General features: G+C 49.0%; 1 protein-coding gene across 1 annotated transcript; it reads right to left on the reverse strand.

Moving 5' to 3' along the window:
• Window positions 1–7,808: 7,808 nt before the first annotated feature.
• LOC140264565 (uncharacterized) lies at window positions 7,809–11,469 on the reverse strand. The gene is made up of 9 exons (XM_072360419.1): window positions 11,285–11,469; window positions 10,705–10,831; window positions 10,294–10,416; window positions 9,923–10,047; window positions 9,573–9,735; window positions 9,376–9,482; window positions 9,043–9,153; window positions 8,754–8,891; window positions 7,809–8,526 (listed from the first exon to the last, which is right to left on the reverse strand). Exons 1-9 carry the CDS (start codon window positions 11,467–11,469, stop codon window positions 7,809–7,811), a joined length of 1,797 nt encoding a protein of 598 aa, XP_072216520.1.
• Window positions 11,470–12,613: the final 1,144 nt, after the last annotated feature.

Here is a 12,613-nt window from a genome sequence, read left to right on the forward strand (position 1 = left end):
GTCTCTTTCTGCTTGGCCCAGCGCAGGATGCAGCCAAGGCAGAACTCGTGACGGCACGGCACTGCGTAGGCAATGTCCTTTTGCACGTCACGGCAGATGGGACATGTCCAGGCCTCCTCTGCTGCCATGGTCTTCACGCTGTGGCCTGATGGGGAGTGAAGATGAATTGTTCTCCCTCGACAGCACCTCAGCGGTGAAAGTTGTGCACTGCAAGAGGGAGAGAGGCCGTGGTCATTCTCTGTCTCTGGGACAGGCAAAGAAACGTCCTGCTCCCTCAGCAGGAAACCCTCCTAACCCCACACCTGTGCCACCAATGCCCCATGCCCTCACAGGGTCAGACTGCTGCCCCGGTCCTGGCAGCTCCCCCATCCCAGAGCTCACCCCCTTACCACCCTGGTGGGGACGCGTGCCCATCCAGCTCACCTGTGCTGCTGCACGTGCACCCCGTGGGACCCCGGCTGCCTGAACCAGGCAGGCCAGGGGATTACAGGTGATGGCTGTAGGGATGGGCACTGAGAGCAGCTGCCAGCAGTCCCCAAAGCACAGCCCACCACACAAGTAAAATTCTCGCTCCACCTCCAAGCCGCACACACTCGCTCGGCAGGAGTCCAGGCTCGAGACTGACTGGGCCAGGCCCTGCCAGCGCCCAAAGCTCGGTGGCATCACAGCCTGTTGCTCAGTGATGTCACCGCAGCCATTGTGCCACCATGGCACTCACCCCAGCATCACCTGGTGTGCCCCCGGTGGAAGAACTGCCGCTTGCAACTCTGGGGGCCCGGGTTCGAATTCCCCCTGTGGCGCAAGTGGCAGAACTGCCGCGCTGCTACACAGAGGGCTCGAATCCCGGGAGTTGGACTCGATGATCTCTAAGGTCCCTTCCAACTCACACGATACTATGATACTATGATACTATGAGTTAACAGGGTTCTTATTAGACCTTCCATGTTTTTACAGTGGGAAGAACCTCCTTAATTTCACACAGTTCACCATTCTTTATGCTTCATGGAATTAGTACCATTTTTAATTACTATTGTTCAGTAGAAGATTCTACTCAGCTAACTTGAGTGAATATGCTTTTACGCCTTTATAAGTACATATATGAGGAACAGGTCTATGTATAGGCACATTAGCTGCATCACCTTGATGCGAGGGACTGAGTACAGTTTGTTTCAAGTGTGGCATTTTTGAAACCTGCCTCCAGAGCATCTGCAACCTATACTGCAAATTCTGAATGTAAGCAGTGTAAGCAGTGCATGATCTATTTGCAGTATGGGGTTTCTTAGTTTGAGATTTTTGATTTTTTTGTTGTTGTTTTTTGTTTTTTTGTTTTGTTTTGTTTTTGCAAACTGACAACTGTTCCTATTTTACACACTGTACAATAAGTATGTCTGTTAGTGTGACCTAGTTCTTGAGGAATAATGCCAGATGTCCTGTGCTTGAAAATACCTACACTAATGTTACAACCACCATCACTGTTCGTTTATGTAGTAATCAGCTGTCATGCTGTCTTCTTACATCAGTGTTTGTATTGTTTTGTACTGAGGTCTAGAAGAGATAGGAGGAAATAATATAATTGGGCTACAATCATCCTTGTAGAAAACATTAGATAAAACTTGATTTCAAAGTACTGTAGCACTCAGTTTTCTGCTTTACCTGCAAAAGAGGTCAGTTGTACTTTTAAGATACTCATGAACACTGAAGGGCAATGCTTCAAAATGGAGATCTGGAACAGTATTTTTTTCATAGGGCCATAGGTTAGATTCCTGTACGTCTTTTTTTCTCCTTTTTACTTTTCCTTCAGCAGGAACAACTTAGATAATTGCACATTCAGCTATGGGAAATCAGGAGTTATTCAGATCCACTTATCAGACAGAGTTGTTCTTCATTGACTTATCTGACTGACCCATCTCTACTGACTCCTAAGCTGTAAACTGAACATTTCAATAGGTAGCTGATTCTGGGAATTGGAAGGAGTCCACAAACTGCTTTAATGAGATATCAAACACTGTGTTTGGAGAGATACAGTAAAGGATTGCAGCTGCAGTGACAAAAATTCACCTTTTCTAAGAAAAAAAAATTTAGACTGAACCAAATATCCTTCTTCAAAATATATTCCAGAAAAAAATCTCAATAATTAGCTGAGTTTTGAGCACTTCTTATGCTGGCATGAAAACTCAAGGTCTGTTGGCAACTGAAATGATCCTCTACTCTTTAAAAACAAATGCCACACAGAGATAAAACGGTATCTACCGTATCTCTTTGCCATTTAATCTGCACCCAAATAAAAGCCTGTGTGACAGGCTGCTCACATTTAAGAAAATTCTACCATGAAAGATCTTAGAATCATGTTTCCATCCATTCCTACAGAAGTAGGAAACACTCTAGAGCAACTCCAGTTTGTTATGCGTGTATCAGGTTGGACAACTTACCCCATTCAGGAAAAGTGAAATATTAAAAAGAGATGAATGTAACCCACAGCAAGATAGGTAGCCTTCAGATTCAAAGAGAAGAAAAATGTTACACAAGAAGGACTGACTCTTTTCAAATCTACCCCAGTGTAACCACGTTGCTTTCTGTGGATCTTTTTCCAGGCTCGTATTGTGACCTGACTCTAGCCATTATAATTATTCACTTCATTCCTTCCTTCTTATTAAACTTAATTCTTACCTCCTTCTTTTCCATCTTTCTTCCTATCTTTTTTTCCATCTCTCCCCCTCTCCTTTTCTTCTTTTTTTAGTATTTCACAAAGCAACATATTAAACCAGTAAATCAAAGAGGAGACAATTAACATGCCTGCTGCATGCAGGTACAAAATACAAGACAGCTGGTTAGCCTTCTCCTTAGGGCTAACTGCTCTAAAAATCACTCCTTTTTTCCTATTCTTTTTTTTTTTTCCTCCTTCTCACAGCACATATCCAGATAGAGAATCTCTGAGCTAATTATCAGGGCTGGGATTCTCAACTTAATCATCACTACCAATTCTCTGGAGTATAGTGGCATCTAAGAGCTAACCCCTGCCATGCTGAATCACAACCACACAGATGAAGAGCCAAAACCCACTGAGATTTTCAAATGAGGAGTCCTGTACATATACATAATATAATCCTCTACTTTACAATTGAAGTGTAAACTAGGAGATGCTAGCTGATGAAATGCAATTAAAAGTTAAAGGATGAATGTTATAGATTATTAGTTTAACAAGGCTTCGGGGAAGAGAGAGTCCATCTGTCTGATTTGACTAAAAGTAATTCTGGGGTGGGCTATCTGTATGAATTAACTCCTGCTATGTTCTACATGAATGAAAAAAGATGGAAAGATAAATAATCAGTTGACTAAGTGGCTGTAACTGTGCATAAAGCTTTCGGCTTCTGGTTAAATTAAGGGCAGAGTAAGGTAGATTGCAGAATTATTTCTCTCCATCATCCTCATTAAATTTCATTTCAGCAGGGAATAGTGTCACTGCTGCTTCAGCTATCTCTTATGAATTCAACCTGATATTCAGCTCCAGTACTCTGTGTTTGCTACTGCCTGTACTTTCAGGTACACAGAAAGTAGTGCAGTTGTGTGGTGCTGATAAATGACAGGATTAATTGTTTTGTAATTATTCCATAAAATCATTTATTTTACATGAATAAACACAAATGTTTTTCTTCTCTGCTGGTGTAGATCAGCATCATTCCACTGACACTAGTGGAGGTGTTCTAATTTGCACCAGCTTCAAATTTGGCCTGGTTTTTTAAGGACCTCAGCTATTTGTCAAATACTGCATAGGCACTACTGAATTGTGAAGTTTCCTCTTAGGGCATTTCAGCAGTAAATTACATTTTATAAAGAAACTTCAGCTGTCTGGATGTAAAATCTTCCTGGAGTAACTGCAGTAAATTAGTTGGTCTGTCAGATGAATACTATTTGCTACACCACTTGCAGATGTTCAGTCTTGTGAGATTTCCTTGATGCAGCTGCCTATAGCAAGCACATATTTATCACACTTATAGCTGTCTGGACCTTAACTAACACTACTCAGGAGAAAGATGCTTCTTTTCAAGAAATCTAAACTATATTAATATTTTTCTTAATGATTAGGCCATCCACAGCAATGGCAACTTACAAGTATTATTGTCCAGAATGCAAAGTTTGGAGGGCTGTTTAAGGCTGCAGCTTCAGCAGTTATGAAAATATGTCAAAATTTATGCTTCATTATACATTAATTTTTTCTAGCATACATCATGAATAAATAATTGAGAAAAAGTCCTTGATGGACATGAGATATTGGAAAACAGTAATTTAAGAAAATTCTCCCAAAATATTTTTCTTTTTTCTTTTTTTTTTAATCTCACTATAGGTACAGTAGTTTCAGGATTTGCAAGCACCTTATATGTTGATTGATTTCTGATTTTGGCAGCACTGCAGTAATACACTTTGTTTTACATAAAATTATATTGGAAAATGTGAACCTTCTGGCTAGAAACTGTGGAGTAATTTAGTGAAATTTCAAACTGAGTGGAGCAGCCATACATACATTGGCAGGATTATGTACATCTAAACAGATGATCATGAAACAAACGAATGTTTAAGGGGCACAAAAGGACCAAAAAAAAAAAAAAAGCTCTGAATTCAACTCTTCATATCACCATAATTACCCTTATCTTTATTTTGTCTCCCTTTCTCTGCCCAAATTTAATAAAAGCAATGTTTCTTTTTCACCATGGGTTTACCCACTTTTGAAATATCATCAAAGAATGAAGTTGATCAAGTGTTGTAACACAAGAAGTATATAACAGCTTTGTAAACCCAGAAGATAGCTGTTTCTCTGCATGTCTTCAGGACATTAACCTCTAATTTTCATTGCTGCACAACAAAATTGTCCTCAACTGTTGCTACATAAAATTGTTCAGACTGTCAGAGTTCTGCAGTAGTTAAATCAAACTATTGGAACACTTGTTTAAATAGCTTTTTAAATGTTTCCAAAAAAACTAACAACAAACCACTCAGGTTTATTCCATATTCTGTCCAGCTTGTTTCAACAACCATTGCAGCATGATATGCTAAATAGTCAGAACAATAACCTTGGATAGATTGTAGTAACTCTTCTTGTATATTTCTAGTTCTCTGTAGCATTATCAGCATAGATTTATTTTATTTCATTCCTTGTTCTGTTAAAGGAGCTAATCCCTCTTTCCTTCAAATATGACAGGGTGGAGACATGTCAGTGTTATTTCCACCCACTTTTCCTTCCTGGGCACATACAAACAGTCCACAGGTTTATCCCAGCTTCTGTCTGAACTAGGGATAATCTGACTTGATACATTTTTCTTCACTGTGTGGTGTTATATCGTAGCTGAAGAGCAACCCCAGAGTACCTCTAAAGGACATCCTCCTGTTGATTATTCTGGCCTGACCTCAGGCAAGCTGAAATAGTGGGATCCAACATCCTTAATGAAATAGATCATATATCAAAATATTTACATATATTAAAATGAAGTCAAACATCCCATGAGGTACTCATGAGCTCTCTGTCAGCTGCTTCTGAATTTCTACTTGCTGAAATTGTTCGTACCTCTAAAGTAATAGATCCAGGACTGAATACATGTGAAATAATGTCTTAACCCCTTTAAAATCATATGATCACGAATCACCCATAGCAGACAATGCTGAACCTGGACAACTTGCTATATGATTCCTCATTTGTATCGAGATGTGTACAAAGTTTAACTGGGGAGATTTCCTGGTGATGCTGGTGCTACTACCTGCACATTTACTGCAGAGCATAGGATGTCTTTGCCCTCATTACTTTATGCAAATAGTACTGATTTCAGAGAACAAATTGCTGATGAAAAGGTCTCCCTAGGGGATTCACATGAAATTGGAAACAGTCTCATCCACTTAAACATATCTTCCAACTATATTATAAACTTAAGTTTATAATTTTTAATAGATTTCCTAAACAAAGCACGATGAAAACTCAGAATTTGAGAGAAGATATCCATTGTATGAAAATTCACCTTCTGAACACGAGCCGGCAGTGTGTCATTACCACTAAGTACCCTGGTCTGTATTAGGAGAAGTCTTGCCAGCAAGTACAGTGTGGCGATCCTTCCCTAGTGTTCATCACTGGTGAGGCCACGTTTGGAGTCCTAGTGCTGAACTTTTTTCTAAAGAAGAAGCCTGAACATATTGGAGTAAGTCCAGCAAAGGGTCACAAAGACAAGTGATGGACTGGGCCATCTTTCCTGTGGGGTGAGGCAAAGAGATCTGGGACTGCTCAGCCTGGAGAAGAGGAGGCTCACAGGGATGTCATCAATGTCTGTAAATACTAAAAGGATGGTCACCAGAGGACAGTAAGGCTCTACCCAGTGCCAAGAGGAGCAAAGTAGAACACAGAAGGCTGCCTCTAACCGTTAGGCAGCACTTCAGTGCTGTGCAGGTGATGGAACACAGAAACACAGAGGCCATGGGTCTCCTCCTTAAGGATCTTCAAAGTCTGCCCAGTCACTGTCCCAGGCACCTTGGTCTGGGCGTTCCATTGGACAGCCTCTTCTGTGCTGCCATGAAACTGAATTGCAGCAGTGGTGTCTTTTCTGCTAACAAAGAAGCAAAATTTCTTCTGACAGGTTCTGACTGATGCCAGGCAAAGTAGTCACAGATAGGCCAATAATCATATTCAGAAAGGAGATAGGAACTCACTCAACTGGTGAAGGGGAGTTCTGGCTATACAGGGCTCCTTCTCAGAAAGCAACCTAGGTCAAAAAGATGTTCTCTCATAAGTGACTAGCCCTTATATGAGCACAGGGTGGTTCCACCCCTTCTGGTCTCAGTGACATTGGAAGATGACAGAATTCAGTGAAGTTTCTGACCCCCCTTACCAAGGGAGGGGAACATACCTGCTGGAGAGGAGCTCTGCTGAGAGGGACCTGGGTGTCCTGGAGGACAACAGGTTGGCCATGAGCAAGCAGTGTGCCCTTGTAACCAAAAAGGCCAATGGCATACTGGGGTGCATAAAAAAGAGTGTGGCCAGCAGGTGATCCTCCCCCTCTACTCTGCCCTGGTGAGGCCTCATCTGGAATATTGTGTCCAGTTCTGGGCTCCCCAGTACAAAAACAACAGGGATCTCTTAGAAAGAGTCCAGCGGAGGGCCACAAAGATGGTGAAGTCCTGGAGCATCTCCCTTATGAGGAGAGACTTAGGGAACTCGGTCTGTTTATCCTTGAGAAAAGAAAATTGAGAGGGGACTTGATCCAGATATATAAATACCTGAGTTGTGGGGGCCATAGTGGTGAGGCTGGTCTCTTTTCAGTAGTGCGTGGGGACAGAACTAGGAGAAATGGGCTGAAACTTCAGCATAGGAAGTTCTGCACAAATGTGCGCAAAAACCTCTTTACAGTGAGGGTGACAGATGGAACAGGCTGCCCAGGGAGGTGGTGGAGTCTCCTTCTCTGGAGATATTCAAGACCCGCCTGGACACCTACCTGTGCAACGTGGTGTAGGGATCCTGCTTTGGCAGGGGGGTTGGACTCGATGATCTCTAGAGGTCCCTTCCAACCCCTACAATTCAGTGATTCTGTAAAGGTGCCCACCTCGGGAAAGGCAGAGAAGAACCAAACTGACAGTGGCATAAGGGAATTAAGTTTTATTGAGATGGATTTAGATGACACTGGAAAAACTCGAGTATTTGCTATCAGTTGGAAAAGGCCAATGAGGTGTCAGGTCCAATGGTCCCCGCTGGCGCTGGCCTGTGAGAGCTCTCAGTTCACTGGGATGGACTCTGAGGATCGGTGCCGGCATGTCGGTTGCACGCTGCTCCCACAGCATCAGCAGGGCCGGCCGGTGATGTGCCGGGCCCGACGTGGTACGCGGGAGCGGCTCCGCCCCTGGGCTGGCCCTCGCCGCCTGGACCGGCTGGTGCGGCGCCTTCGGGGCTGGCTGTCGGTCTCCGCAGCCCCGCGATGGAGAGGCGAGCGGCTTCGAGTGCGGGCCCGCCTCGGGTGTCTGGATGGGCTTCCGTCGGCTGTTGTGGAAGCCCTGGAGGACCCCGGTGCTGCCGATGTGCAGGAGCTGCGGGTGCAGCTCGGAGCACCTGGGGTTGCTGCCTGCCTGCTCCCGCGGTGTCTCTGGGGCCGGCTCGGAGATTCTGGGGCCCGGCGCCGCAACGGAGAGCGGCTTCTTGTCCGGGCCCGCTGTCCCTGCCTGCACCTGCGGTTGTATCCAAGTGCAGGGCAGTGCCTCGAGGACCGAGATGTCCCCTGGCTGGCAGAGTTTGCGCTGCTGCTCTGGGCAATCGAGGCAGCATTGTGGGTTCTCCCACGGCGTCCCCGGGACTCATTCAAGCTGTTTTCTTCCCGGCGTAGACGTGCAGTGGTTCTCCTGCGGTCTGTCCTGCTCCGGATGGACAGGCCGCTGCTCTCAGGCACGCAGGATTGATCAGCAGGCTCTGATGGTGCCTGGCTGGAGGTGCCAGAGCTGCTGCTCTCTGTTGTCAAAGAGCTTTCAGATGGCTGTTGGCCTTGCTGGCTGGTGGTGCCAGAGCTGCTGCTCTCTGGTGTCGCAGAGCATTCAGATGGCTGCTGGCTGGTGTTGCTGAGGCCAGCAAGACCTGAGCTGGTGCTGGAGGCTGTAAGGGGAGGCAGGAAGGTGAGCAGGATGGAATTCCAGCCATGGGGTGGAACTGGCTCCCGTTTGTCCCGGGCTGGAGGGATTTGAGCAAGGCCGCTCTGAGCAGCCGCTGTCAGGCCTCGCCTGGCCCAACCCAACAGCACGCGGCTGTTTGGCTCTTACCGGTGCCCTCTCCAGCACAGACGTTGCACTCCCAGATGGATGTGCTGTTACTCAGGTGGGAACAGAGGCGGTGTGTGCCTCGTGCAGCACAGGAGCTGCAGAGGAGCAGCTCCCAAGGCCTGTGGAAAGCAACGGGTTGTGGCCGTGAGCACAAAGTGCCCTGAGCCAGGGAGTGCCCGGCACAGCTCTGGTGCTCGGTCTGTGCTCCCCCAGCCTGTGGTGAGGCTGCGATGCCACGCAGAGCCCCAGAGGGCAGCTGAGCTCACTCACCCCTCTCCTGACTGCAGTCTGCCAAGGGGGTAATGGCAGTCGCTGGCCATGCAGCGTCGGTACCAAACTGCCAGTCCTGCATAGGCGACGTTTTCCCACCATATTGGAATTCTACCAGAGAAGGGAGGGAATGTGATGAGCACTCACTGGCCCAGGACTAAAACTAACCCATGAAATCCATCCATCCCCATCCACCTTATCCCTGGTTCCAGCTTCTCACTGGCACATAGGCCCATGTTAATGGCTGCCAAGCGCCAGGCCTGCCGGGGCAGTCCTTGGGCAGGCACAGCTCTTGTGCCCTCACATCTCAAGAGCTGGCTGAAAGACACCAACCTTTCTGGGATGCGGATCCCCAGAGTCAGCATGTCTCGCAGAAACGTGTATCCGTCTCTGCAGTTGGGGCAGTGGAAGCGGTAAAGCCCACAGCCCAGGGCCATTCTCTGCAGCAGAAACACAAGCAGTGTGGGTGTGAGCCAGGCCTGGTGCTGCTGAGCGCCTGCGGTGCCGCAGGTCGAGGGGAGGGCTCCTACCTGGATGCAGGCCCGGTGGAACCAGGCATGTTGGCAGGCTGGGCACACCATGGTGCCGTACGACCTGCTGTCACCTACGGTCTCCATGCAGATGATGCAGGTCGTGTCCGGCTCCGGTGCTGCCTGCACTGCCTGCTGCGGGCGGTGCTCCCAGCAGAAGGCCCTGGGGGAAGATGGAAGGGATGGGCGAGGTGAGAAGGGCTGCGAGGAGGGCAGAGGAACGGGAAGGAGCCCCAGGCCTTGGCTCTGGCTCTGTCAGGCTGCTGGGAGGTTTACAGCGCGTTCCTCGCTGCTTTGGCTGGTGCTGACAGCAGGGTTGGAGGCCACAGGCCACACCTGGCAGCTCTTACCTGTACAACCCAAAGTACTGGGTGACGCATTGGCCTTCATAGGCGCAGGGCAGATGGAAGCTGCGCTCACATCCCGGCTCTGCGCAGGTGATGCTGGCCCCCGAAATGTCACAGACGAAGCAGAGCTGGAAAGAGCAGAGCAGCCCCCATCAGCTGCAGGCTCAGGGCCTACGCAGCGGGCCCCGCACCTCTGGGCAGGGCGCAGGATGCGGGCAGGGCTGGGTGGCACTCTGCAGAGCTGCCTGGTGAACAGGGCTGGTCTGCAAGAGCAGGAATGTCTCCTGGAGCTGGGAGGAGGGGCTGGGATTGCTTTCTTGGGACCAGGCTAAGCTCTCCTGGCACCAAGCTCCCTGTTCCGGTCCAGTGCTCACCTTCTGCTCTGCCTCCCTCACTGTGCGCGTCAGGTCTTCAAAACGAAAACGTGCCTCGGTGTTATCTTGCACGTTTTCACAAAGACCGTTGGCAAATCGCTGTACAGGAGGAAAGAGCACGGTCTAGTTAGGGCAGAAAGGAGGGAATCACTGGTGGGAGGAAGGTGGCAGGAGCCACAAGGGAACTCACCGCACAAAACTTATGATAAGACAATCTGTGAATCCTCTGTTTGTGCCCAAGGATGCCAGAGTCCTCATCCTCTAGGCCACAGAGTACGCATGCTGGAGAGGAGAGAGTAACAGCAGTGAGCGCCTTGCGGGGCCAGGTGCCCCCTGGGCTGTCCCAGGGGCTGCTCTGTGCCGGCTGTGCCAGCTGAGGGGCAGGGCCGCAGGCCGTGCATGCAGGGATACTTGGCTCTCACCTGGCTCTTCTGAGCCGGCATCCTCCTCTGTCTCCGCACACGCCGTGCGCGTCGACCGCAACCACGTGCAGAGTGTCTGTCCCATCACTGCTGGGCTCCGTCCTCTGCGTGCTAACCTATGGGAGAAGAGGGACGAGGCTGAGTTGGCGGCTCAGGCCCCCGAGCACTGGGGAACCGGCCTCCCTCCCTCGGCAGCCTCAGGCAGCCCCTTCCTCCCTGCTCACCTCACCAAGTCGCACTGAGCTCGGACTGAGCCCCGCAGCCTCAGCTCTGTTCCGCAGCCCACGCGTCACAATGGCCGTTCCATTCTGACGTCATTCTTGGGTGCCCTCAGCCCTCTGAGGTGTGATGGCGTCACGGAGGGTGGCACGGTAACAGCAGCACAGCTGCAGGCTCGGCTCGGTGTCGCCTGGTCGAGCTCCGCCCAGCGCCGGTGTGGGTGGTCATGTACCACGTCTAGATGCCCTTGGCCATGAGGGCATGGTGCTGCAGCTGTAGATGGAGGGGCTGCAGGGGGGAGGCGGCTCTTGCAGACAGCGCACAGTGAGGGGCCAGGTGCCGGACGCAACCCTGCTGGAACCCGGTGTGTTGGTGCTGCCGAAGGCACTGGGCGGCACATCCACCCTCCTGGCCCCACCTGAACGCTACGGGGCCTGTGGCTCCAGCAGTGTCCCAGTTGAGCATTTACGTCTTGCCGTGATGTTCTCCAGGCTCTGCCTGTGGGCTGTTGGCCGCTGATAGTTGTATCACTCATTCCAATAAACGACTCACAGAATCACAGAATCTCTCTGGTTGGCAAAGACCTCTACGATCACCAAGTCCCACTGACCACCCCCCAGCTGCCCACGTCCCTCAGAGCCACATCCCCACGCTTCTGGAGCACCTCCATGGACGCTGACTCCCCCAGTTCCCCGGGCGGCTGTGCCGGTGCCCGACCACTCTTTCAGCACAGATGTTCTTCCTGACATCCAGCAGGGACCTCCCCTGCTGCAACGTGAGGCCGTTCCCTCTGCCCGCTATTATCGCCTCATTTTGTGGAAAGAGAATGAAATCCATTTGATGTTAGATGAGTTAATTCTTTAAAAAGCTGCATTTGTTGGCAACAGAGTGTTTCAGGCTGAGAGGCAGAGGTTGGGGTTCCCCAGCTGTGGTGGGACTTGATGTATCAGCTACCTAAGCATGGGTTTGACTTGAGGCTCGTGAGCAGTCCTGTGGGCTTCAGTAAGAAAGGCAGGTCCTTCCGTGCTGCTGCTGTGGGGCTCGTGCTGGAACAGTTATGGACAGCCAGAAATAACATACAAAAGCTTTTCCTTTGTAAGCACATGAGCATCTACCTGGTGTGGGGAGCAGCCTTTGAGCCTGTTGCACAGATACGGAGGAGGAGGCAGGGGCTGTCTTCTCCTAGGGAGCAGAACCTGTTGCTCTCTCTCCTGCATAGCTATGGCCAACACAATAGCTTTGTCAGCTCTCATATGCTGCAGTTCACAATCCCCTCTGCTTCACAAGAGCAGTTTTTCAAAGGTCCATAGTGTAAAACACATCACCCAAAGGATACAGACTCACCTCTTTGAAGAGTTTTGTTCTTTACATGGTCCCTTTTGCACAGTTCCCCATATGACAGCAGGCTGAGCGGTGCTTACCATACGAGTGATGCTATCTAAGCACATCCAAACCCATGATTGCTTCTGAGCAGAGATGGAGAAATGGACATCAACAAAAGCAATTCTGGTTTGCCAGGAAGACCTGGTGTGTGATTGCTAACACATACCACACAGCAGGCAGGAGAAAACAAACTCCAGATTAGCTGAACTCCTTCTGCAACTGAACCTGTGTTTTTGAAAGAGCCTGCTTCAGTACCCAAGTGTTTGTGGGAGATTAGTCCCTATTAACTAATAACC

This window comes from Excalfactoria chinensis, chromosome Z, assembly GCF_039878825.1.
Source record: "Excalfactoria chinensis isolate bCotChi1 chromosome Z, bCotChi1.hap2, whole genome shotgun sequence".
NCBI lineage: Eukaryota > Metazoa > Chordata > Aves > Galliformes > Phasianidae > Excalfactoria > Excalfactoria chinensis.